The 25,444-nt window shown below is 64.8% G+C and overlaps 2 protein-coding genes and 1 pseudogene across 4 annotated transcripts in view; all 3 read right to left on the reverse strand.

Moving 5' to 3' along the window:
- On the reverse strand, window positions 1–10,001 carry SLC27A3 (solute carrier family 27 member 3). The gene is made up of 10 exons (XM_048828605.2): window positions 9,504–10,001; window positions 6,170–6,379; window positions 5,391–5,549; window positions 3,886–4,010; window positions 3,222–3,416; window positions 2,652–2,742; window positions 2,382–2,580; window positions 1,944–2,041; window positions 1,602–1,732; window positions 1–1,086 (listed from the first exon to the last, which is right to left on the reverse strand). The coding sequence occupies exons 1-10, from the start codon at window positions 9,976–9,978 to the stop codon at window positions 910–912; spliced, it is 1,860 nt and encodes a 619-aa protein (XP_048684562.2). The 5' UTR covers window positions 9,979–10,001; the 3' UTR covers window positions 1–909.
- LOC125625952 (uncharacterized) lies at window positions 6,368–9,250 on the reverse strand (annotated as a pseudogene).
- A 4,822-nt stretch (window positions 10,002–14,823) lies between the features above and the next one.
- INTS3 (integrator complex subunit 3) overlaps window positions 14,824–25,444 on the reverse strand; it is a 71,679-nt gene continuing 61,058 nt past the window's right edge. For all 3 annotated transcript variants that reach the window (XM_048828084.2, XM_075122993.1, XM_048828087.2), the window contains exons 26-30: window positions 23,431–23,598; window positions 17,905–18,005; window positions 17,190–17,262; window positions 16,456–16,612; window positions 14,824–15,937 (exon numbers count right to left, since the gene is read on the reverse strand). In XM_048828084.2, coding sequence (XP_048684041.1) covers window positions 15,860–15,937; window positions 16,456–16,612; window positions 17,190–17,262; window positions 17,905–18,005; window positions 23,431–23,598 — 577 coding nt within the window. In that variant the 3' untranslated portion in view covers window positions 14,824–15,859. The remainder of the gene's footprint in view (window positions 15,938–16,455; window positions 16,613–17,189; window positions 17,263–17,904; window positions 18,006–23,430; window positions 23,599–25,444) is intronic.

Here is a 25,444-nt window from a genome sequence, read left to right on the forward strand (position 1 = left end):
TTTGTTAAAAATGTTTTATTTGCCAAAAGGTATAAAAAGTACAAACCTCCCCTCCTCGGCACCTCCCACCACCCTGGTCACCTCCCTCCCCAACCCCAAGGCCCCGAGAGCAAAGGACGCTTGGCGAGTCCTTGGACACAAAGCGTCCAGGCTGCAGCCAGGGTCGGTCCCTGCCGGCCCATCTCGCAGTCGGAACAGCCCAGCCAGATCCGGCTGTGGGGAGGCAGCGCTGTTCCCCCAAGGCCCAGCTGGGAGCTCAGCGACCAGCCCGAGGCCACCCCAAGTCACGGTGGAGCCAGGATCCGAATCCAGCTCCCTGGGGTCCCCGCCCAGCGCCCCCCACACTGTGTGACCCTGCGGCACCCAGGCAGCTCCCTTGCCCCAACACCCCAGGCCGGGAGCCCGTCCGGAGCCGAGATCCTGTGAGGGGAGAGCCGCCCCCGAGTGCGGGGAGGGGGGATGGAGGGCACTGCCCAACAAATCCCAGGCACAGCTCCCAGCCGGCACCCATGGAGCCGCCCTGCTGGAGACAGGCATGGGGGAGCCAGGACGAGACGGCCAAGCTCCCAGCTTCCAGCCTCCTGGGGCAGAGGAGTGGGGTGTGCGCAGGAGATGGGGGGCTAGGAGGTGAAAAACATGGGGTGCAGTGGGGGCAGGGCGCAACAGGGGAAAAAATCCTTCCCTGCAGCCACCTGAGCCTTGTTTCCCCCTGTTCCCCCTCGGGGGCAGGCAGCACCCCAGAGCCCGGGCCCTGGCCAAGCAGCAGCAGGGAGCAAAGCGCCCAGGTGCGGCCAGGGGGGACTACAGCTCCCAACATGCAACGGTGCTGAGCCATGCATGCTGGGACTTGTAGTCTCCCCAGGTGACCCCCAGCCAGAGGGCGCCCGAGGCGGGTGGGACGGGGGGGAGTTATATCCGGACAGCCCCCGAGATGACGCCCTCCCAGAGCCGCGGGGTCAGGGGCACGTAGGCCTCCGAGGCGTCGTCCAGCAGGTACAGCGGGTCTGGGAGGCGCGTGGGGTCGCAGCCCTCGTTGGCCAGACGCACCTTGTGCTGTTTGAAGGTCTGGGTCGTGGCCAGGTGATCCTGCCAGGGAGACGTGCATGTCAGAGTGCGGCTGGGGGCAGGGGGCATTGCTCCTGGCGTGAGATGCACTGCAGGGACGGGGGGGACTGCTGGAGGCAAGGGGGGGTCAGAGCTCCCGGGTGCGAGTGCCAGAGGCTGGGGGCTCCCGCTGGCTGACACCCCCCTGGCCTGGATTCCTGGGTCTTTGCTCAGGTCCTTTAAGCTGCCAGAATCCCCCCCCCATACAGCTTCACCCAGCCCAAGCTGCTGTGCTTGGTGCCCTGGGGGGCGGGGGGCGCTCTGGCAATTCGGGGGGGAGGGGCAGTTGCTATGTATTGTCTGGGGCTTTAATGAGGTGACCCCTGCAGCTCCACCTGGATTTAGGATGTTTGTCACTTCCTGTCCCAAAGAGCCCTCATGCCAACCCCAGAGGCAGTCGCATCTTGCCCCAGGGGTGCCGTTTCCGAGCTTTTGACAGGGAGGCCGGTGGTGTTTGAACTCCCCCCGCCATGGTCCTGGTGCCCAGCGGGCATTACCTGCACTCTCAGGAAGCGGGGGCGGGCGTAGGGGGGCAGGAACTCCACCACGTGGCTGTACAGCCGGGCCCCATCCAGCTCACAGCCTGGCCGCAGGACAATGGCAGCCATCCCAGCCCGGCCCTCGTACCCTGGGGGAGAAGGGGAGCAATGAACACTGGTGTGTGCGGGGGGGGAGGGGGGCAGAAGGGACAGAACCTCCCTGCCCCAACATTCTCCCACTGGGCTCCAGGAGGCAGCTGTACCCCCCCCCCAGCTTCCCGTTTTCCTGGGGAGCCCCTGGCAGCAGCCTGCAGGGGAGGGGGCAGTGGGGGAAAGGGGAACCCAGCTGGGGGGGGGTACCTGGCACAGCAACCCCGTAGACATTGACTTCCTGCAGCGAGTCCAGCGCGGCCAGAGCCTCAGCCACCTCCGTCGTCGCCACGTTCTCACCCTTCCACCTGGGGGCAAGCGCAGCCTGAGCGGGGCAGAGCCAGAGCCCCCGACCCCGGGGACGCCCCCGCTGGGGGGACTGGGAGAAGCACCTGGATCCTGCCAGGCCAGGTTCTGGGCCCACCCGGGTCAGGCCCCTGCGCATGAGGTACGCAGCCAGCAGCCCCGTCAGGCCCCAGAGGGACAAACACCAGCGGCTCCGGGCCCTGCCCTCTGGGGCGCTGGGTTCGAAGGGCTCCCCAAACTGCACAGGGGGTGCGTGCACCGGGAGGGGGCTCTCTGGACAGGGTGGGGCTGGATCCTTGAAGGAGGGTCTCTGGATGGCGCAGGGGGGCTCTCTGGGGGTACCTGTAGGTGTCCCCGGTACGGTCCCGGAAATACACGAACTGGGCAGCGTCGTGGACCATGAGGTCGCCCGTGTTGAAGTAGGCGTCTCCCGCGGTGAAGACCCCGTGCAGCACCTTGTGCTCCGAGAGCTCCCTGCCGCCCGCGTAGCCCAGGAAGGGGTTCTGGGGCGTCACCGGCGCGATCAGCAGCCCCGTCTCGCCTGTGGGGGGCAGCGGTGAGCAGGGGCCTCAGCTGGCCGGTCCCCCCCTCCGGCCAGCCCCTGCCACTCACCTGGGCCGACACGCTGGCACCATCCGGCCGCGTCCCGCACCGGCGCCCCCCGCAGCACGTCGTAGCGCACCAGCTCGAAGGGGGAGAAGAGCTGAAAGGGGTGCAGAGTCAGAGACCCCCCCCATGCCCTGCCGGTGCCCCTCACTCCCGACCCGCAGCCCCCCGCCCTGCCGGTGCCCCTCACTCCCGACCCGCAGCCCCCTGCCCTGCCGGTGCCCCTCACTCTGGACCCACAGCCCCCTGCCCTGCCGGCGCCCCTCACTCCCGATCCGCAGCCCCCTGCCCTGCCGGCGCCCCTCACTCCGGACCCGCAGCCCCCCGCCACTGCCCCCCTAGCCCTGCCGGTGCCTCTTACTCCCGACCCGCAGCCCCAGCCCTGCCGGTGCCCCTCACTCCCGACCCGCAGCCCCCTGCCCTGCCGGTGCCCCTCACTCCGGACCCGCAGCCCCCCGCCACTGCCCCCCTAGCCCTGCCGGTGCCCCTCACTCCGGACCCGCAGCCCCCTGCCCTGCCGGTGCCCCTCACTCCCGACCCGCAGCCCCTGACCAGCGATGGCCCTGCCCTGCTCACCTTGTAGAGGAAGCTGCCGCGCCCCACAGCCCCCAGGGTGCTGGTGTAGTTGAAGAAGGTGATGTTGCCCTCGGTCATGCCGTAGGTCTCCACGATGCGGATGTTGCCGAAGCGCTGCAGGAATTCCCGCCAGACGTCGGGCCGCAGCCCACTGCCCACGGCCAGGTGCAGGCTGTGATTCCGCTCCCCTTCTCTCTGGGGCAGGGGTGGGGGGCTCTGGTTCAGCGAGGGGATCGTCCCCCCCCAGACCAGAGGTTAATGCAGGATCTTAACCTGTTCAGTAACCCTGGCTCCCAGCCCCCCCTGCTCTAACCTCTGGAGCCCACCCCCCTCCCAGAGCTGGGGACAGAACCCAGGCATCCTGGCTCCCAGCCCTGCTGCCAGCGCAGGGTCTGTTCCTGGCCCTGTCGCTACCAGGCCTCCATTTCCCCCGTCTGCCCCAGTGGGCAGGAGGGTTTGTGCTCGTATGGTGCCCGCAGCTCTGGACATCCTGCTGGCCCTGTGCTGACCAGCTGCCCCCTCCCACCCCAAGGCTGGGGCGCCTCAGGCCGTGCTCGGGGGTCAGAACCATTAAGAAGGGGGCATCCAGGAGGGAACTGGGTACAAATCCCAGCAGGGGCCCCGATCCTTGGCACCGCGTAGTCCCCCAGCTCTTGGCGCTGACCTTGGGCTGGTTGACAAGGTAGCGACACAGCTCCCCGATGTACTGGAACACCGTCACCCCGTAGTGCTGGCAGTCGCCCCAGAACTGGCTGGCTGAGAACTTCCTCTTCAGCACACATGTGGCACCTGGCAGGGAGAGCGCTGTCAGAGAGCTGCCCCGGGGCCCTGGCTCACCACGGGCCAGGTACCAACCCTCCCCACTGAGGCCACGGTGACACCGGGCCAAGGCAGCGTGCCTACTGGTTAGAGCCAGGACTCCTGGGCTCTGTCTCCAGCTCTGGGAGGGGAGTGGACTCCAGTGGGGTAGGGCAGGGGGAGGGGCTGGGAACCAGGACTCCTGTGTTCTGTACCAGCCTCTCTCGATGTCCATATCCTGCCTTGCTGGCGAGGAGCCCAGCGCCCTGGGACAGGCAAAGTGTCACTGTTGCCACTATGGTGATCTGCGGGGCTGGTGCCCGGCGGGTCCCAAGGCAGCCAGGGATGGACACGCTGAGCTCAGTGGCCTTGTTTCTAACGGCTGCAGCACCGTTCCCCTGGCCCAGATGGGCCCCCGCAGTCTCAGGGGCCCCCCTTCCTGCTGGAATATGGGCCTCAAAAGCTTAAGAACATCTGAGCGGCCAGACTGAGTCAGACCAATGGTCCAGCTGCCCCGTGCCCAGTCTTCCGCCAGCGGCCGGTGCCGGGCGCTTCAGAGGGACGAAGAGACCGGGCCAAGTCTTGAGTGACTCATCATCGCCTGTCACCCGGACCCAGCTTCTGGCAGTCGGAGGTTTAGGGACACCCGGAGCAGGGGGCCGCATCCCTGAACAGCCACTGATGGACGTATCCTCCATGACCTTCTCATTCTTTTTTGAACCCAGTTATACTTTTGGTCTTTACAACATCCCCTGGCGATGAGTTCCACAGGTTAACTGTGTGCTGTCTGAAGAAGTATTTCATGTGTGTTTTAAACCCGCTGCCTGTTAATTTCTTTGGGTGACCCCTGGTTCTTGTGTTATGTGAAGGGGTAAATAACACTTCCCTAGTCACTGTCTCCAGCCCAGGCATGATTTTATAGACCTCTAGCATATCCCCCCCTTCGCCGGCTCTTTTCTGAGCTGGACAGTCCCAGGTTGACTCATCTCTGCTCAGATGGAAGCTGCTCCAGCCCCCTGAGCATGGTGTTGACCTGCTCGGCACCTTTTCCAATTCTAACGCATCTTCGTGGAGATGGGCCGACCAGATCCACAGGCCGTGTTCATGGTGTGGGTGGCCCAGGGATTTCTATAGTGGCATTGGGATATTTTCCGACTTATTTATCTGTCTCTTTCCTAACTGCTCCTAACACCATTTGCGTCCCTGCTCAGGGAGCTACGCAGCTCCGGCACCTCTCTCCTGCGGGGGAACAGCTCATCAGACCCCCCCACCGGGTATGGACAGTTGGGATTATTTTCCCCTTGGTGCCAAGCCCCCCACCACCCCCAGGGGAAGCCCAGACCCAGACAGGTCCCCTCCTGCCCTGCTCACCGATCCCGATGCAGCCGACGATGCCCAGCAGGGAGCCCGACATGTGGTACAGGGGCAGAGCCACGTAGATCACGTCCTTGCTGGAGGCCCCCACCAGGCGGTAGAAGCCAAGGCACATGATGGACTTGTGGTGGCTGATGCGGGCAGCCTTGGGCAGCCCTGCGGTGGGGGGAGACAGGGATCACTCCATGCCCCAGGCCCCAGCCCAGGCTCCTGGCTCCCCGGTGCCCAACCCACAGGGGAGTGGGGTCAGGTCAGCGCCCCCCCAGCTGCTCCGGGTGAGTCCCCACAGATGGGCCCCCTCAAGCTGGGCATGCCCCCCGGCTTCCCACCCTGAGGGATGCCCCACAGTTGCTGCTCCCCTCAGGCCCTGCTCAGCAGCTGGCTTGAGCCCCGATGGCACTGAGTGGTCTGCATTTAAACTGCCCCATCCCCCCACAGCTGCAGAGCCAGGGGCCCCGAAGCCCCCCCCGCCATCCCCATTGTTCATCCCGGCCCCACGGCCACCTGATGCCAAGGAGCTCCCCAGATGCACAGAGAAGCCAGAGCAGGGATCCCTGCATCGGGGCACGGAGCGGGCACAGACTGCCCCCGGGCCCCTGAACCGGGCCCTGCTCCTGCAACCTCAGGGCTTGGGAAGGGGCAGAGTCTGCAGGCACCAGAGAGCACCAGGTTGACCCTTTCCCACCCCCGCCCACGCTGTGGATGCCCCTCACTCTGGGCCCACAGCCCCTGCCCTGCAGGGAGCCCTGGGCCTGGGGGCAGCGGTGGGGCCCCACCTGTGGTGCCCGAGGTGAAGATGTAGAGGCAGGTGTCCATCATGTCCCTGGGCGTGGATAAGTCTGGGGGCACCGGCTCTTCGGATGCCTCCTCCACCAGCTCCTGCAGGCTGGTAACCCCCGGCGGGCAGGGGCCCGGGCCCCACACCCACACCACAACGCCCAGCTCCTGCAGGGTGGGCAGCAGGGGCTCCACAGAGTCACACAGATCTGCGGGGAGGGGGAGAGCATGAGCTCCGGGGCAGGGCCATCCGTTTGCCCTGGGGTGTAGCTGCCAGATGGCCACAGCCCGGTGCCAAAGTCATGGCCAGCTGGCGCTGCCCGAGATGGGGCCTCCTTCATCCCACCCAATGACTGGAGCAGACACCGCACAGGGCAGCAGACAATGCCTGATTCACAGGCCAGGGGCCCTGCCCCGTGGCTGGGGCGAGACCCCCACCCTCTGCGGTGCCCCGTCGTTAAGGGGAAAGGAGAGTAATGAGCCATGGGGGGAGGGCCGGAAAATGGCAGTGACGGATGGACGGAGACGGACCCAGACGTGGGGAGGGATGGGCCGTCTCCCAAGGGCGAGGAGAGAGGCTGTGCTCGGAGCTGTATGCCAAGGACGAGGGGCTGGGCGGGCAAGGGGGACCAGAGCCCACCAGCAGGGCAGGGGCCAGCGCGCCAGGCCAGGCCGGAGCAGGGTTAGCTCAGTGGGACAAAGGCTTCTCCCCTCTAAACTCTCCATCCCCGCGGTCTCCGCCCCGCTGGCACGCTGCAGGCCGAAGGGCATCACTGATTTGCACCGGCTGCGGATTTGGCCCAGGCCCAGCTCAGGGCTAGATCTGGCCATTCCTGACCCGAGGGCAGTGGGTTCGGGATCCTGTCTGGCCCCAGCAACGGAGCCGCGTGTTTCTCGTGAGCTCCCCAGCGTGGGTTCAGCTCCAGGCCACGCAGCGTCCGCGCCTGGCTGAGCCGTGGCAGGATTTGCCCCCGCCGGTCCCGTCCGGCCGCCTTCCCCGCCCCGCAGAGGATGCCAAATTGTCACCAATTAAATCATCATTAAAGCCCTGGAGCGGTAGCAATTACTGCGATGACTTCCAGCTCGTTAGGCAACGCCAGAGGGTGGCTCGGGCCATGCGCCATGTTGCTGCGTTAATTACAGTTATTCAAGTTGTCGGTGTGAACCGAGCTGGGGGGGTCTGGGCTGCTCCCAGGTGGGGCAGGGCTCTGCAGAGGGGCGATACAATCGCTGAGTTAACGCGGCTCCTGGCCCAGCTCCAATGCCAGGAGGGTGCCCTGATTTCAGACCCAGATGCCAGGCGACCCCCAGGGATACCCCCACTCTGCCTACGCCGAGACCCGGCCCCACAGCAAACACCGCACGACTCTGCCCTGCCCCAGCCGGCTCATCCTAAAGCCCCACACCTGGTACGTCCTGGTTGGGCCCCCCAGGCACCGAATTCCCCTCCCCCATCCCTGCTCCCTGCACAGAGCGCCCCGCGCCACAGGGACAGGAGCACTAACGAGCCCATCTGGGCTGTGGGACGCCAGCGACCCACAGCAGCCCCAGCCCCAGCCCGGCCAGCGCTCGGGACCTGCTCTGTGCTGGGCCCAGGCAGCCGTGGGTCCAAGGAGCCAGACTGCGGATCCACCCACTTGGGGCTCTCGGCTTTAAGGAAGTCAAACAACGTGGCTGGGGCTCATCTTCCTGGAAAAACTTCCTACTGCCACAGCACAGCGGCTGGCGGGGGAAGGGTGGGGCACGTGGGGGGAGGGGCACACGGGAGAACTTCCCTCAAACTTCTTTTAAAAGGTTCTTCCAGCCCAGCCTGGCGAAGAGTTTGCAGAAGCGGCATTAACGAGAGCCTGGCTCTGCCCAGGCCTGAGCAGAGCCATGGTCAAGTCCTAGGTTTATAGCAAGGCAGCACGAGAGGCGTCAGCCCGGATCAGGGCCCTGTCCGGCCAGGCCGAGCTGCGGGGCCCCGGGGGAGGTTGCAGGGCCCTGTCGGGCTGGGTGCTGCTCAGACAGAGCCAGTGCCCGTCCCCCGTGGCACGGCGACTTTGCAAACATGGCACCACACAGGCCCTGGCCCTATCGACGCAGTGCAGACACCAGGCCCCAGACCCTGGGCCCCTGCCCATGGTGACCAGTGAGGAGGTTGCCTCTGTAGCCGGGGCCTTTGGGGAGCCAGGGACACATGAGAGACCCGCCTGCCTGACTGGGCAATGCCAGGAGCACCTGGCCCCACAGGAGCTGGGGCTTTCAGAGCCATGCCAAGGAGCCACCTCAGGGGCTCAGTTCCCAGCCAGCCCGCGCCCGCAGGAGCTTTAATGCCAAGGTTTCAGGCCAAGGGTTTCACACGGGCCTTGTGGTTTCGGGGCCCAGGTAGGGAGGCTGCACAGGGAGCAGCGTTGACTCCACTTGGGAGCCCAAAGCCCCTGCCGAAGCGCTGGCTGGAGACCCTGCCTGCTCCGCCTCTCAGGCCCAGCCCCAGCGGTGCGGTGCTCATGGGGGTCCCTGCAGAGTCACGGGCCTTGCCTGTCCCCCCTTCGGTACCAAAACCGTCTACAGCAGGAGTCAAGTGTCATGGCACTGAGAGGACCCCAGCGCACCCAGCATTCGCCCTCATTTGGGGTGAGATTTCCAAGGGCCAAGCACCCAGCCCCTGCCCGGCACCCAGCGGGTACAGAGCACCCAGCGCCTGCCCGGCACCCAGCGGGTACAGAGCACCCAGCCCCTGCCCGGCACCCAGCGGGTACAGAGCACCCAGCCCCTGCCCGGCACCCAGCGGGCACCTGCTGGCCCCATGCTGGGCTCTCTCCAAAACCTGGCCCCAACTACGTCCCATGTTCAGGGCTCTGGGGCTGACCGGCTGGGCGGGTGGGGAAGAGCCAGTCCAGTCCCCAGCCGGGCCACAGGGTGCAGAGGCAGCTGCCCAGGGGCCCGCAGTTGGTCACAGCAGGAAGCCGGGTCCCGTGGCAAGGGTCGGGGTGGGCAGCTTTTTGCTCCCTTGCTCCCCATAACACCCAGACCGGGCAGGGTGTCCCGTCCCCCCATGATCCTTTGGGTGAGGCTAGTTTATCAAGTGACCTCTGGGACGCCCCCCAGAGAACCACAATCCCCCCCTCCCCCCCACGCCTGGTTCCTCCATCTCCCACCTCCGTCCCCCAGGCTCCCCCCGCGCTCCCCCTTACCCCCCGCCGCGCGCCCCCCGGGCCGCCCCCGCCGCGCGCCCCCCGGGCTCCCCCTTACCCCCCGCCGCGCGCCCCCCGGGCTCCCCCTTACCCCCCGCCGCGCGCCCCCCGGGCTCCCCCTTAGCCCCCCCCGCGCGCCCCCCGCGCCCGCACTCACCGCGCGCCACCAGCAGCGCCCGCGCCCCGCAGCCCCGCAGACAGTGCAGCAGCGCCCCGCGGCGCAGGCCGGTGCCCAGGAAGGCGGGCACGGCCCCCAGCCGGGCCAGCCCCAGCCAGGCCCACACGAAGCCGGGCTCGTTGCCCACCAGCAGCGCCACGGTCTGGCCGGGCAGCAGGGGCCCCCCGGGGCCGCGCCAGGCGCGCAGCGCGTTCGCCACCCGCCGGCTCGCCCGCTCCGCCTGCCCGTAGCTGAAGCTCCGCGCCTCGAAGCGCAGGAAGAGCCGCTGCGGGGCCGCCCGCGCCAGGCTGGCGAAGCGCTGGGCCAGGCTGGAGCCCGCCGCGCCCCGCAGCACCCGGCGCCGGCAGCGCAGCGCCCGCAGCAGGAACCGCGCGTCCGCCCACAGGTGCGGCCAGAGCCGCCGCTGGAGCCACAGGAGCGCGGCCACCGCCGCCGCCGCCCCGGCCAGGTACATGCCGCCGCCGGAGCCGGGCTGGGGCTGGCCGGGCGCGGGGGCGCGCGGGGGCGGGGCAGGAGCCTGCGCGCCCCGGGAGGAGAAGGGGGCCGGGCCGCGCGCCGGAGGCGGGGCGGGGGCCCAGAGCGGGGCCGGGGGTCGCTCCAGTGGCGAGCCGGCTCCGCGCCCCGCGTTCCCGGCGGGAGCTGGCGCAGGAGAGGGGCCCCGGGGCTCGGTTCCCAGCTGGGGAGCGGGGAGCTCCCCAGGGCCCACAGGGCTGGGAGCCGCCTGCTTCCCCCTGGCCGGGCAGTGCCCCCCGCCTGGGTGCTGCCGTACCCCGCTGTAGATACACGCCAGCCACGGGCCACCCCTGGCCCGGCCCGGCCCCCGGGGCCAGCACAGCCCTGCGGGGCAACCCCGGCCACTTGGCGCCCAGCTGGGCTTCCAGGGAGAACAAGACTCCAGTTTCCACACCCAGCAGAGAGGGGAGGAAAAGCCAGCGGGGTTAATGGAAACCCCGGGGCACCCACAAACCCAGTCCTCCCCGGGCAGGGCCCCGAACCCCGCTTGGCTACTGGAGTCCTGCCTGCCCCCAAGTCCTTCGCCCCAGCCTGGCTGAGACCCTCCCCTCCAACGGCCTCGCCCGCGGGCAGCGTCTCCCTCGGGTGGGTGGCAGCAGGGCCGGCTCTAGCTTTGTTGGGGCTTTTACAGTTTGCACTTTGCAGTGTTGTGGTGTTTAAAATGAAATAAAAATGAAAACCCAGCAGCAGGGAGCGCAAAACGCAGGCCTTGGCCGTGCTTCAGGGCGTCATCTTGGGAAAACTGATTTTTAATATTTCCAATATCGTATAAAAATGCAAAAGTTTCACAGTGACCGTGCGACTGACAAAATCGTTCTGCTGTGGAAGTTATAGCACCCTCCAAAATACAATAGAAACATCCGTCTTCATCAGGTAGGGAAGATAATCTTTGGTCGGATTGTTGTTCGACTTTATCAGTTGATAAAGATAATCTTTGCTTCGAGTGGTCTTCATCAGTTGGTGAAGAATCACTTTCAAGGCATTGCTTAGAGCTTTCTCCTTGACTGTAGACTTTTAAAAAATACTTATTTGGAGTACAAGAGAGTTTTTCTAATGCTTTTTGCCGTTTCTCTCTTTGTGGCCGGTAGGCAGCTCCAGAAAGTCGTTTTCGTCCCAGCATTTGAGCCCTTTAGCCGCTGGCATCGACATGACATGGAAATTGGCACAAATGTACACACAAGTAATCGTGATTCCTGATTTAGTTGATCAAGAACAGTTAACGCTTACACATTTACGCACATTCACGTTATGAGTGACCGTGTCAAGATGTGATACGATATTTTTCACGTCATGCTCCTATTGCATTACTGGAGATGGTTTTGATCTTCCTGTATTTTTTTTTCCGTACATTGGCGGATTTTTCCAAGAAAAAGAGGGCGGCCAGAATGCTGCCCCTGGAAATGTGTCACCCCCAGCACGTGCCTGCTTTCCTGGGGCCTAGAGCGGGTCCTGGGCAGCAGGGCCTCTCTCTGCACCCCTTGCTCCGTTAGACCAGACGGTCCAGAGCTCTGCTCTGTACCTGCAACCAGGGTCCCCACCATCCGTCCCTGCCAGGTACGTTCTTTGGCGGAGGCCCCTTCCATCTCTTCCTTGGCAGCTGACTCCATGGGCCAGCCAGGCTCCTGCATAAGCCACACGCCACACCCTGGTCAGCCAGGTCAGTACTTGGCTCCCGGCTGGCGGAGCCTGTCTCAGGGCCTGGCACTTTGGCCTGACCTGCCTTTAAGCACAAGGCCCGAGCACACAATTTCCAGGGTGCACAGGGGTCTCCTGCCACCTTAGCAGCATGGACACCGGGCAGTGCCTGCGGTAACCCATGTGATGCTGGCTTTCAGAGACCTTCTGGGAGGGGTCTGTCACGCCCAGACCCAGGGGATGCCTGTAACCCCTCTGCGCCCTGTACCCTCTGCCCATGGGCACTGGGAGTCCTTGGGAGACAGGGGCTCGGCTCAGCCCAGCTCCCTGGGCAGGTACTAAACACTGGGAAGATGGGGAAGGACTTGGCTACTGTGGAGATGGGGCCACACCAGACCCTCCCCTCCTCTGTCCAGCCCCCAGCAAGATCCTTGTATTTAACCTGCCCCCAATTGCTTTAGCGTCCCTCTGTGCTTGGCCTGGGCAGAGGTTTGCCATGGCATGGACAGGAAGGGACGTGGCACCCTGATTCTGGTGCCAACGTGAGGAGAAGAGCACCCACGTCCCCTGCGGAGCCAGAGCTGGCAGGGCCCAGCCGTGCTGCACTGGGTTGGCTGCAACAAGGAAACTTTGGGCAAAGCTGTTGCCCCATCTTGCCTTGGCCTGAGAGGTGGGGCTGGGCCCGGCCCCACTGCAGGGAGGGGGCTGGTCTGGGCCCCGTACAGGGCCCTGCACTGCGAAGAAGTCCTGGATCCCCGTTTTTGGCCCAGTGCTAGAGGACTCTGGGAGGAGCCAAACCCAGCAGGGCCAAGGGCTACAGACAGCGGGTAGCACAGGCCTGCCCTGGAGGAGGGCGCAGTGGGAGCTGGGGGCACGTGGGAGTCCGGCTGTCGGACAGCCAGGGGAACCAACCCTGCGGAAGAGGCGGTGCAAAGCCCAAGCGCATGGTCTGAGCAGGGGGAGGCGGCCCCAGCCCGGGCCTGCAGAGGGACAGAGCTGCCCCGGGGAGCAGCGCTCCGGCTGTAAACTGGGCAGACCCAGGGGCCCTGCATCTGACGGCTGAGCTCCCCAGGGCTGGGACCGTCTCGCACTGTGTGGGTGGCGTCAGGGGCCCTTATCTCACCCTGGCTCCGGGCCGTTTTCCTGCCAGCATCGAGCTAGGCCCAGCAAGATGCTGGCAACACAGCCAGGCTGAGGGGATAGTTCCATGCACCCCCTGCAGCGCAGGCTGGGCTGACCTGAACCCTGGCCCCATCAGTGCCCCACTCTGGGCCGCCCCACGCACACCCTGAGCTGGGAGCAAACAGCCCTTGCATCCTTGCCAGCTCCTCGGCCAGCCCCAAGCCCAGCCCTGTGAGTCAGCGGAAAGCAGGGAACTTTTCCCCAGCTCACGCCCAGCTGGCCTGGGGGCTGCATTCGGCTCAGTGGCAAAGCGCAGGGCTCCCACAGCTTTTCCTAATGGGAGCCACATGAGAAATCTCTGGCTGGCTGCAGCGAGCTGCCCATGCCTGGCTCGTGCCAGGGGGCACGGATCTGCCTCGTGGATTGGGGTGGCCAAGCAGCCCCTGTGCAAACCAGAGGGGTAACCGCGAGGGCATGGTGCCAGGCGGGATTAACTATAGCAAGGCCCCCCCCCACAGCCACCCTCTGCCCCGGGTTGGGCGGTGCACCCGCGTTCTGCCTGCTGATGCATCTCTACGCCTCTCCTCCCCCAGTCGGTTTCAAGCAGCTTTTGCAGCCTCCCCCCAAGGCAGGCGCTGTGCAAACGGCCATGGCCGCCCCCTCATCCCTGCCCTCGGTCTGCCCGGGTCTAGGCTCCTGTCCTCTGAAGCTCTGATTCCCAGATGGACTTTTCAGGGAGGAGGGGGCTGGGGAGGTGAAAAACGCCTTTGCCTTTCTGCGGGGGGCCGACAAGCCGCAGCTCGCTCCCCCGGGCAGGCATTCGGAGCAGGGCTGAGCAGGAGAAGGCGGCGCAGGGGTTTTCCTGCCGCATTCCCAACATCTGCTGCTCGAAGGAGAAACACACGAGTGGCGGGCGCCAGGAGGTCTGTGGCTTGGAGCTGAAACCAGACGAAGTAGGGGAAAGGTTAGGCGGCTTCCACAGCTGGAAACATGCGAGCAGCCCATGCTGGAGCAGTTCGGGCTGCCAGGGAGCCTGGGCCGAGCCCTGATGTCAGGGCAACAGCTGCGAGCGGGGCTGCAGCGGGCCGCACAGGCCCAAGAACCTCCCCAGCACAGGCCAGTTGTGTTCCCTCCCTGCCCCACAGCCCAGAGCCTCCTCGTACCCAGGCCTCCCACTGCCCCGCTTCCCCCCATGGCCCGGGCAGTCCCTGCCCAGCCTGCCCCAGGAAGGGGCTGTCTTGTCCTGAGCAGGGAGTTTGGCAGGCTCTTCCCCTTGGCAGCTGGGCTGGGCAGCGGCCCTGGAAGGGAGGCGGGGAGAAATGGCACATGCGCGGTGTGACAGCTGGGCTAACAGGGCTACGGTCAGCGGCCCGAGGGATGGGGCGGGGGCACCACAGGGGCCTGCCACGTCTAAACCCACCACGCAGCAAGGAAGTGGCAATACTCACAGGCAGAGTCCCACGCGGCGCAGTGCCCACCGAGGGCCTCTGCCCTGGCACAATTCGACCCCGTGCGTTGCAGGAGCGGCTTGTCTCCTGGGCCGGCCAAAGCCGGGCAGCAGCGTCCTGGGGCTAGAGCAGGACACCGGGAGCCAGGACTTCTGGGTTCTCTCCCCGGCTCTGGGAGAGGAATGGGGTCCAGTGGTTAGTGCAAGGGGCTGGGAGCCAGGATGACTGTTTTGTTCCCAGCTCTGGCCTGGCCTCTCTGCGGGACCTTGGGCAAGTCTCCTCAAGCTGTCTGGGCCTCCGTGGGTTTCCCGGCGAGGACAATACTCGCCTGTGTCCCACGGGCTGGGTCTGCAACGCAGCAGGAAGGGGCTCAGGGGCCAGCTGCTCTGCGGGGGAGGCGCTGGCTGACCATGGGGGCTAAAGCTCCGGGGGGGGGGGGGGTGTGGCCCAGAAAAGAGCCATTCACTTGAACACACGGCCAATGGGGTCTCCCCAGGCCCACCCAGAGGCAGACGATGCCTGTCCCTGTGCCAGCCACTCTGCCTTGCCCACAGGCACAAACCATCAGGCAAGACGGGCACTTTGTACAAAACATTTGACAGTTTTATTGTAGTTTTAAAAACACTTTAAAAGGTGAAACTCTCTGGGGAAAGAGCTTTGAATCACCAGCCTCGCGTCCTGGCCACCTGCCTGTGAACAGTGCTGCCGAGCAGGTGTCTTCGGCACCAGTGCAGCCCGTTTGCGTTGGGTCTGTGCTCTGCTCCTTCTCCCAGCTTGGGGGGGCCTGGCTCGCAGGGAAGAGATTGGGGGGCAGTGGCTGCTCATGGGGTTTGGCTCTTTTTGGACTCCCAGCCCCAGCTCGTCCCACTAGCAGCGAATGGGCTCTGGGTGCTGGTCTCTGCCCCCCTGGCTGTGCTTTCCTGGGCAGTGCCCGCTCCGGGGCAGAAGCTAAAGGCTGCAGCAGGGCCCAGGCTCTGGATTGTGGTGAAAATCACAGGTGGGAACTAACCCAGCATGGCCAGGGAACGGTGGGCAGGTGCCCCAGGCCGTTGGCTGCCATGGCACAGGTGAGCCTGGGGTTCCCTGCTGGTTTGCTAGGCCATCCTCTCCTGGAAGCATCTCTGAGCAGCAATCTAGTTCTCACTATTTATTTACACTTCTTATATGAAAATAGGAGACCTTTGCTCTGCAGCCTGTCTGGCTTCCTGTCCAGCCCCCGGCACGCAGGGGCCTGGCACGCCTGCTGCTGGAATCACCCTGGCTGCCCCCTCTCGGGGACTCAGGGCCATGCCCCTCGGCCTGGCGCCCAGAGGCCACGCAGAGGGGCGCTCGCTCCAGCCGGTCACCCCACAATTCCGTTAGAAAGGGACTGAAGTCACGCCCGGTGGGGCTGGGCTGGCAGCGTCGTGCTGCCGGCAGGAGGCTGCAGTCACGTGGTGGGTGCAGCCACAGACACACAGCGGGCGCCTCGCTTGCTCCCAGCCTGGGGACGGCTTTGCCCAGCTGCTCCACAACCACCAGGGGCGGCTGCTGCTGCTGCTTTGCAGGGACTTCCAGAGCCGCTGCTGCCACTTGCCACAGTGGGCCAGGGTGGAGCTGGGCACGGGGCCACGCCCCTCAGTCACTGTCCGAGCCCACGGCGGACGAGCCTTTCCGTTTCCGTTTGGTGGGTTTCGGCTTGGTGTCCTCTTCCTCCTGAAAGGGAGAGGAGGGGGCAGCTGTCACGGGCACTGCCGGGCGGGCAGAGGGGGAGGGACCGGTGGGGGTGGGGACGGCAGGGCCCGGTTGGGGGCTGGCGGCAGTCATGGACACTGCTGGGTGGGCAGAGGGGCAAGGCCTGGTGGGGGTGACCCTCCGTGGGTGCTGCCGGTGAGGCTGGGGTCAGTGGGATCCTTGCCCCATTGCGCAGGGCTGTGGCAGAGCCCTGGGGCCGTGATGGCTGTGTCCAGCAGCAGCCCCTGGAGCTGGCATGGCTGAGGGCAGTGCCCACCTGTCCCCACCAGAGGAAGAAGGTACAGGGGAGCAGGAGCCCCCTATCCAGGGGAAGGAGCCAGGGAAAGCACAGGAACCCCGCTGAGCACGCTGCAGCCCTGCCCTGGAGCCCAGTGGGGCGAGGGCTGCTGGACGTGCCCAGCCGCCCCTCGCTCCATGGCCGGGACCCCGCGTGGTGCCGTGCCCCAGCTCTCCAGAGGGCCCCTTGGGGCGGCACTCACCGAGGCGCTGCTGGAGGCAGACTCCTCCTCGTTGTTGGCTGGCTGGGCGGCGTTCTTCCGGCTGCGGGGGCTGGACAACGCGGCCTTCCGGCGGCTCTTCGGGGGCTTGCTGGAGGAGTCCTCGTACTCTTCTGCCAGGGAGAAGAGGTCGCTGAACCTGGACCGAGAGCAAGCAGGGTGGGGTCAGGCTCTGGGCACCCCCAGCCCCACCCCAGAGCTCGACAGAGCAGTTCAGGTCCCCTTAGCTGCACTAGCTCCCCAGCTCTGCTCCCTCCTGGCCCGTCACTCCCCCGTGCTGCCCCAGCTCTCTGGACACCCCGCGTCACCCCCGCTTGCCCCGGGTGACAGGCTGTGTGAAGCCCAGTGCGTAGCCCTGGACTCTAGGGACAGCGCAAAGCCCTGGGTCCTGAGGCTGGGAGAGCACAAGGGGAACCGGCTAGCAAGGCCGGGGCCCAGCCCATGTCTCTGGGCCAAGCAGAAGCAGCAGCTCGGGGACTCTCCCCGCCCCCCATCTCCAGGCCCAGAGCCAGCAGCACAGCCCCAGGCCCCATAGCAACACACGGGGCACATGCAGGCTGGTTCCTGCCTGGCTGCATGAGGGGGCCTGGGCTGGAACACACAGCTTGAGTTTATTGCTGAAGCTTGCGACTGGGTGCACTCCCAGCACACCCCACTGAGCCACCCTGCTTTGCACCCGGGGGCAGCGAGCGGGTCGATGACGGGGCTGCACTCACTTCATCTTGTGGGCTTCGTCGCAGCTGGCCTGGACATGCTGCAGCGCCTGCAGGATCGGCGTTTGGCTGAAAACTGGAAGGCAGGGAGAGGAAAGGCCAGTCAGAGCCTCCCCTACCAGCCCCACTGCTGGCCAGTGGCATGGAGCAAGCCCTTCTGCCTGGCTGAGTCTGGAGGGATGTCCCTCCTGCACTGACCGATGGCTGGGTCCCACCCGCCAGGCTCCGTCCCATCTCTGTACCTTGGCTCCCCACGTGTACAGGGCTGGGTAACTATGTGGAGGAGGAAGGGGCCAAGCCCCATGGCGCAGAATCCCAGCCCAGTGGGTGAAGGAAGAGCTCTTGTCCCAGGAGGCAGCACCAGAGGCCAGAGCCTGGATGTCCCTCCCAGTTTCTGCTGACCCGAGCCAGGCTGGAGCCAGCGATTCCATGGGGGGAGAAGGGGAGGGCAGTGCCCCTCCAGCCATGGTGCTAAGAAAGGAAACCCTGCAGCATCGCTGCCCATCACCCTGCAGTGGATCAGGGCTCCAGCAATGCGTCTGTACGGCACAGAGCACCACAGGGTCCCGGACCCTGACGGCCTCACCCCATCCCAGGCACTCAGGACCAACCATGCTGCCAACCTGTCGCCTGCCCCCTATCTCCCAGCTCCGCCCACCGGTGGCCAGGCAGCCCCCCCCGCCGGGCGTGGAGAAGAGCCCTGGCCCGGCCCACATACAGTTCTGTTTGGTGTTGGTCAGGTTGAGCCGGAGGTTGTCCAGGTGCTCCAGGATCTGCTCTAGCGTCAGCTGGGCCAGTTTGCTACTTGAGCTGCGCAAGCTGAGGACAGGGCAAGGGAGGCAGAGTTAGTCCCTGGTGGGCCTCAGAGCCACCCACTGTCCCAGAGTGCTCAGGGTGCTGTGGGGATCCCCCCTCTGCCCAGCGCTTGTAGCTGGGGCCTCTCCCTCGCCAGGGCAGGCCATGTCAGAGCAAGGCCCTGCCCCACCCTCTTGGGGGACACCAGGTTGTTCCCTGCTCACTCAGATACCAGGGCGTTGCAGAAGCCCCAAGGCAGGGGTGGGGGAGAAGGCAGGCTCAGCACCTGGCATGAGACCGAGCCCAGGGCTTGGTCTGCGAAGCTGGGGCGCCTGGAGGCTCTTCTGATCCCCAGGGGCTGCTCGATGCCAGGCCACTGCACCCCAGCAACCATGGAACTAGGGGCTCAGTCTCAGCCCCTCCTGGCGCTGCAGCAGGGACCTGGGGTCCCAGGCCAAACCTCCCCGGCAGCACCCCTGTGCTCAGAGCCAGGCTGCGGGGCATGCGGTTTCCCTCGCATGCCAGCACGCTGGTTTCACAGCCGCAGGGGGCAGCTGGCTGGCGAGCTCGCTAGCTGGGATTAGAATGGCCGATTTATTGGGCCCGGAAAAAATAATGAAAAGAGCCCTGGTGATCACCTATCAAACGCTGCTAATTAACGAGGGGAAATGGAACTGAACGGATGGAGCTGGAGATTTCCACAGGAACCGCTCCTCGGGCGGGGGAGAATGGAGGGGGGGTAGCGGGGGCCATACAGCGCCTAGCCCAGCGGGTCCCTGAGCGGGTGGCCTGGAGCCTCTGCGGTACAGACACTGAACAAGGCACGACAAGGGGAGAGAGCTGTGAAACTGGGAGCTTGTCTCTCTCCTCCTAGGAGCACAAGCACCATGCCCCGGCCATGCAGCCAGACTCCCCGAGCAGCGCTGCCCGGCACCAGCCCAGGGACCGTGCCCCGCACTGCAGGGAGCGGGTCCAGAGACTCGGAGCTGCGCCCCGCGGCAGTGCCTCTTTAGGACACTAGATGTCCCTTCTGTACCTGCAGAGCCCTGGGAGGACAGCGGAGGGCACTGTTCTCCCCCAACAGAGACACCCCCAAACCGCCTCGTCAGGAGCTGGCCTGCGGGTGGGGGTCGGCTCCGGGGAGCAGGACTGGACAAGAGGCCATTTGCCCGTTTCCCTGGCCCAGGCACGGTATTTCCAGCTGATCTGGTGGCTGTTTGGGGGCTTTCTGCAAGCTCTCAGGCCTGCTCTTGGCACTCGTGGTGTCGGAGGGGCCGAGGACTGAATGGAACCCATCTCCCCTCGAGTGGGTCCCTCCAGAACCAGAGTGGAGTGGCTGGGGCAGGGCTGGGCCCCCTGCAGGTGCTGCCTGCAGCCTTTCTGTTAGCCAGGCCCTTTCTCCAGCGCTGGCGCTTGGGGGACGGGAATCCCAAGAGCTCTTTGCCCGGGATAGAGAATGGAGCTTTTGCCAGGCATTTCCAAACTGTGCCCCTGCCCGAATGGGAAAGGCCAGGCTGGGTCCAGACCCCATGCCCAGCTCAGTGGGGTTGCAAGACACGGCAGTGACACATGTCCGTTACACACGCATGAACCATGGCCCCTTCTGCCGCCCTGGGAGAGACTGTGCAGGAGGGGAAACACCAGCACTCAGCAGATCCAGCCGGCAAGCCCAGCGCGCGCCAGACATGGGGCATGGGAGAGGCAGCTGCAGGGCCCAGTGCCTGTGAAAACAAGCAGGGCTCCGTTCCACCCCCTGCATTCTGTGGGGAGTGTGGTCCCGCAGCGACCTGGGGACGGTGGCTGCGTGCAGGCTGCTGCCAATGCAGACGAGCCTCGTCCCTTCCTCACTCAGATGTGCTGGGAGCATTTCACAGGATTCCCTCCTCAGACTGGGTTCTAATTGCAGAGCATCCCTCTAAAGCACCCCCCCTACACCTCAGCCCTGACATGCCTCCCCCCCCGCCCCAGCACCAGACCTGGACCCCAACAAGCCCAGATACTCCCAGCCCCACCTATGCACCTCAGCCCTGACCTGCAGCACCCCGGGACAGTCCAGTTTCAGGCACAGAATTAATCTCCACCATGCGATTGTTTTTGGCCACAACAAATATTCTCAAAGGACCGAGATCAACCAGCTCATTTCACTCGTGCCTGCACTAGGCAGCCTGAACCATGGTGTCCAGTAGTGACAGCCTGGTGCGTCCACTCCCTGCAGCAGTGCCAGGCCCCCGGCCCCCCAACCCTGAGGATAGCCTCCTGCCAGGGTACCCACTTCCTGTGCAGGGAGCATCGCAGGGCTGCTGCTTTCCTCTCCACTCCCTGGCTGAGGCTGCCTGAGGTGAGGACTGCTAGGGCGTTGCAGCAAGGGGAGGTCTCACCAGGGCATCTGCAAAGCACCAGTCTCTCTCTGGAGCGCCCATGGGGCCTGCACGCCCCACGGGATCCTCTCCATGTAAATGCTCCAAGCACAAGCTGGGTCCGCCCTGAGCCAGCCCAGGACAGCCCCACACCACAGGGGCAGAACTGGCAAGTGAGGCTGAGAGATTCTGGCTGGGAAGGACACACCGAGGGACGGGCACTGCTGATGGGAGGCACGCTGCTGGGGGCCAGCCAGGCTGACAAAAGCTGTGTGAACACAGACACACAAGCACTGGGCCCAAGTCACTCTGGGTTTTGGGGTGGGAGGGGGGACGGGACTGGTAGTCCTTGCTCACTTCCTGTCCTAAACCATTGTGCACTCTTCAACTGCTGCCATGTTCCACCCACGAGGCAGCTGCATTCCTCTGGAGGACAAACGACCCGTTAGCTAGTGAATGCTTGGAAATGACCGGCCGGTGCTGGAGAACGCTGAGCTCCGGCCCAGTCTGTGACACAGCGAATGTGAGCACGGCACACTGCCTCCACTACCAAGAGCTGAACGCTGTCCCGGCATCCCCGGGCGATGCTCTGGACCTGCTCCCCACGAAGCCAGGCAGGACTCTGGGGAAGTCTCCTCTCGGGGAGCAGCCTGTCTCCAGGACACAAAGCTCACCCGGCTTCCACCTTCCTGGGTCTGACCTCGGAGCATTCAGCCTCCTCTGCCCCTCCGTGCGCTTCCCACAGCCAGTCCGCCCAGGTGGGGTCCTCGGGAAGCCAGAGGGTCCTGCCCCCCAACTCCGCAGTCAGACGTGACTCTCAGCCAGCCAGTAAAACAGGGTTTATTAGACGACAGGGACATGGTCTAACACAGAGCTTGTAGGTACAGAGAACAGGACCCCTCAGCAGGGTCCATTTTGGGGGGCAGTGAGCCAGACAACCCCGTCTGCCCTTCACTCTATGTCCCAGCCAGCCCCAAAACTGAAACTCTCTCCAGCCCCCCCTCCTCTGGGCTTTGTACCTTTCCCTGGCCAGAAGGTCACCGGATTCCTTTGTTCTCCAACCCTTTAGCTCTCACCTTGCAGGGGGGAAGGGCCCAGGCCATCAGGTGCCAGGAAAGAGGGTGTCGGCCATTCTCTGTCTCCAGACCCCTGCACATACCTGCCCTCTAGGGCTCTGTAATGATCATACACCGTTATCCCACCCCCTAGATACTTAAGAACTGCCTAGGGGAAACTGAGGCACCCCCACACTATTCAGAGGAAACATTAAAGAACAGTCCCGCTTCGTCACAAACACTCTCCCCCAAACGAGGCGGCCAATGAGTTCAGGATAAAAGACCCTGCAGGCTGACGGCAGAGGGAGCGAGATCAAAGAGCAGCTTCTCTGCCCACTGCAGAGCGGAGCGGCTCATTCTGGGCATCGGCTGCGCATCGGCTCAGCTGGGTGGAGGCACGACATGCAGCGGCCACGGGACAAGCCTTGGAGAGCGGCAGCTGTGCCCACGCCGGCTTCAGGACACCGACTGCACAAGGCCTGGCACCTCTCGTCTAATCCCTCACCATGGCAAAGGAGCCAGCAATCTCGCTGCCCACCAAAGGGGTCTCGCTAGGCCTGTGGCGGGCCAGGCCTGCCCAGGCTGCAGATACAGGCAGGGAGCCCCCCGGGCTGCTCACCCAGCGCTGAATGAGGGAGGGAGCGAGGGAGAGCCCCGGATGTGGGGCTGGGTCACACAGGAGAGTGAGGCAGGCTCTGCGTGGGCTCTGGTGCTGCAGCCTGCTCCCCCCACACAAGCACAGAGCCGCACCTGGAGGGGGCTGCTCTGTGACAGAGGAATCCAGCGAGAACCAAGGGGTCGTTCTGCCCCGGAAGAGAACCCCCAAGCAGCTGTGGGGAAAGGACAGCAGCGGGAGGCTGGCCAGTACCTTGAAGCCCCACGCGCCTGGAGGTGCTGGGATGCTCCCGAGCACGCCAGCCAGTTGTTTGCTGTAAATACCTGCCTGGATTTTAGTTATTGGTTACCATGGCCAGGCTGCGCTCCGCCTCGCCTGGAGGCAACTGGAAATGCATGCGGGGAAGGTGGAGGCAGGTTCTGGGGTCCTGGCAAGCCGGGAGGATGTGGGGAGGGGATTCCCACGGCTTGCCTTCGCTCTTGGACAGCGACGACGACGAGGCCGGCTGAGCACTGAGCTCCTAGTCTGAGCCCTGTCCCGGTCACCGCTCTGCAGCCACCCTGGCTCAGTTCCACCCAGGGAGATGCAGCTCAGACTCTCAGGGCAGAGGCTCGGCCCCACTGGGTTCACATAAGCCACTTCCTGAGCTGGGACTGCAGGGAGCGTTGGTGCGGCCTGCGCTAGGCCTTTGCTCCCCAAGCCGGCCCAGGCCTTGCTCTCTCCACGCCAGCCGGCTCAGGGACGTAGCCGCGTGTCCCTGAATCTCAGACACACTCCAGGGCTCTTGTGCTTGTGAAGCATGTCCTGACCCACTTCACCCTGCACTCCTGCGGAGCCAGCACCGGCAAGGCCAGCCCAGCCTGTCTTGAAGGGCCGGTGGAGAGGGGCCATCCCTGCAGCGACCCCTGCTAACAGCAGCTCAGATACTGCCCCTGGCTGCAGGGCAGGCTGGAGGAGAGGGATTTCCTAGAAGGGTGTGCCAGGGCGCTGGGATGAAGGGCAGAGCAAGTCTGGGAGAAGGGAAACCCTGCAGCCCACGGACTTGGGTCCCTCCATACCAGTGGAGTGTCCACGCCTGCCAGGAGCTGTCCTGCTGCCGATGGGAGCGATGCCCCACGGGCGCTGCAAGCTGCCAACAGGAGCTGAACAGTGGAATGCAGCCCTCCCAGCCGGTGTTGTGTCTGTAGAAGCCACAAGCGCAGCATGCCCTGACAGCTGTCCCAAGCCAGCGCAGGCTGGGGGCCTCTCTCCTGTTCTTAGCTGGTGGCATTTCCGGACAGGCCCTTGAAACATGGGGACATACCCTGCCCATGCCGCTGGGCCAGCCCAGGGTGGGGGACATCTCCTCACCCAAAACAAGCCCCCGTGTCCACCTGGCCAGGCCACAGGCTCCCTGAGGCGAGACCCCCCCCACCCCTCACCTCTGGCGTTTCCGCGGCAGGCTGTTGTTCTTGATCAGCAGGGATTTGATGTGCTCAGCCAGCAGGTCGTCGTGTTTGATGCACCAGTGCCGCAGGATGCTGGTGGTGAATTGGTCGTCCGGATGGCATGGCCGGCTCAGCACCATCTTCACCATTTCCTCACTGGGCCTGCCGCGGGAAGGGAAAGGGGGTGATTGGAAAGCCTCGGCACATCAAATCCTACCCCCGCCGCCCTGAGACGTGGCAAGCGGCCGGCACCCCTTGCCCATCAATGGAGCACTAACCCTGACCATTGCTAGTTCCCTAGGACTCGGCATGGCCCTCTGGCTCTGAGGTCCCAGGGCTTGCAGGGGATGGCGGGCTTCCCTGCTGTCCTAGTCCAGAGCTCCCCAGCTCAGCTCTGGCTCCAAGACCTCCAGCTGGGCGGGGACCAGGTGCGTTAGACACAAAGCTGTGTGGCAGGGAGTTCACACAGCCCTTTTCCCTGAGACACGGAAGAGACCAGCCCCATGGAGCAGCCTGGCACCTCCCCAGAATCCCTGCGCCAGCACCAGACGCCTGTGTCAACCTCGCTGCAACACGCTCTCCCGCTGCCGCGCCCGTGCATTCGGGACGGCTGGGCTGGGCGAGTACAAGTTAGAGCCGGGATTAGATTAGCCAGCTCCAAATGCGGCATTAATGAATAGGAATAAAGAGCTCTTCGCTCAGCGATGGGAGGTGAGCAGAGCAGGCACGGAGCCCGAGAGATGAGTGTCCAGGCAGGGTTACTACTGCGCCACGTGGGAGGCAGACAGGCGGCTCTCCGGCTTTGAGAGGTGCCCGGTGACGGACACGGGAGGCCCAGGAGAACCTCGGCACGGCTGGTGCCACGGCTGGAGCAAAGGGGGGCACCTGGCTGCCAGTGGTGTTCGTTCAGCCTCTCAACTCCCGGCAGGGAGGAAACGACCACTGCCCCATTTTACAGATGGGCAAACGGAGGTGTGGGGCAAAGTGACCGTCTAGGGTCACACCGCGGATCAACCCTGAGCCAGGACTTGACTCTACGCCCCCTGCCCAGTGCCAGACGTGCTTCCCGTGCCTTTTCCTCAGCCCTCCAGAAGAGACGCTGGGGGCAGGATGAGCCTTACCAGGCAGCGTGTCTGGTGCCAAGTAGGTGCCAGCCCTAGAGTGACAGGAAGGGAGGAGACTGGTCCCGTCTGGTGGAGGCCACGACGCTGACAAAGCCAAGCTTCCGACCTCTGCTGCATGCCCCAGCCCAGCCCCAGCAGGCCCTGCTCAGGTGCTGACAGCATGGCAGGAACCCCTAAGCCCCAGCCCCACTCTGTAGGCACAGGGCAGGTAACCTTGGTGCCCCTTCCCTTTGGAGAGCACCTCTCCCCAGTCCTGCCCGAGTCTCCCTGACCTGCCAAGCTGCCACAGAACTGAAGGGCAGGGAGTGGGCAGCTTGGCTGGCACCAGTCGGGTTAGCCCCACTGTGACGAAGTGGGACTGTTCTTAATGTTTCCTCTGAATAGTGTGGGGGTGCCTCAGTTTCCCCTAGGCAGTTCTTAAGTATCTAGGGGGTGGAGTAAGGGTGTATGATCATTGCAGAGCCCTAGAGGGCAGGTGTGTGCAGGAATCTGGACACAGAGAATGGCCGACACCCTGTTTCCTGGCAACTGATGGCCTGGGCCCTTCCCCCCCTGCAAGGTGAGAGCTGAAGGGTTGGAGAACAAAGGAATCAGGTGACCACCTGGCCCGGGAAAGGGACAAAGCCCAGAGGAGGAGGGGCTGGAGGGAGTTTCAGTTTGGGGCTGGCTGGGACATGGAGTGAAGTGCAGACGTGGTTGTCTGGCTCACTGCCCCCAAAATGGACCCAGCTGAGGGGTCCCGTTCTCTGCACCTGCAAGCTCTGTTTTAGACCATGTTCCTGTCGTCTAATAAACCTTCTGTTTTACTGGCTGGCTGAGAGTCACGTCTGACTGCGAAGTCGGGGGGCAGGACCCTCTGGCTTCCCCAGGAGCCCCGCCTGAGC

Source organism: Caretta caretta, chromosome 24 (genome assembly GCF_965140235.1).
Source record: "Caretta caretta isolate rCarCar2 chromosome 24, rCarCar1.hap1, whole genome shotgun sequence".
NCBI lineage: Eukaryota > Metazoa > Chordata > Testudines > Cheloniidae > Caretta > Caretta caretta.

Excerpts from the sequence above, each read along its gene's own strand:
- SLC27A3 (XM_048828605.2), bottom strand. The coding sequence starts at position 9,978 with ATGTACCTGGCCGGGGCGGCGGCGGCGGTGGCCGCGCTCCTGTGGCTC. Across the intron at positions 1,733-1,943 it reads CTACGGGGTTGCTGTGCCAG|GGTACGAGGGCCGGGCTGGG; the intron begins GTACCCCCCCCC and ends CTTCTCCCCCAG. Across the intron at positions 1,087-1,601 it reads CCCGCTTCCTGAGAGTGCAG|GATCACCTGGCCACGACCCA; the intron begins GTAATGCCCGCT and ends TCTCCCTGGCAG.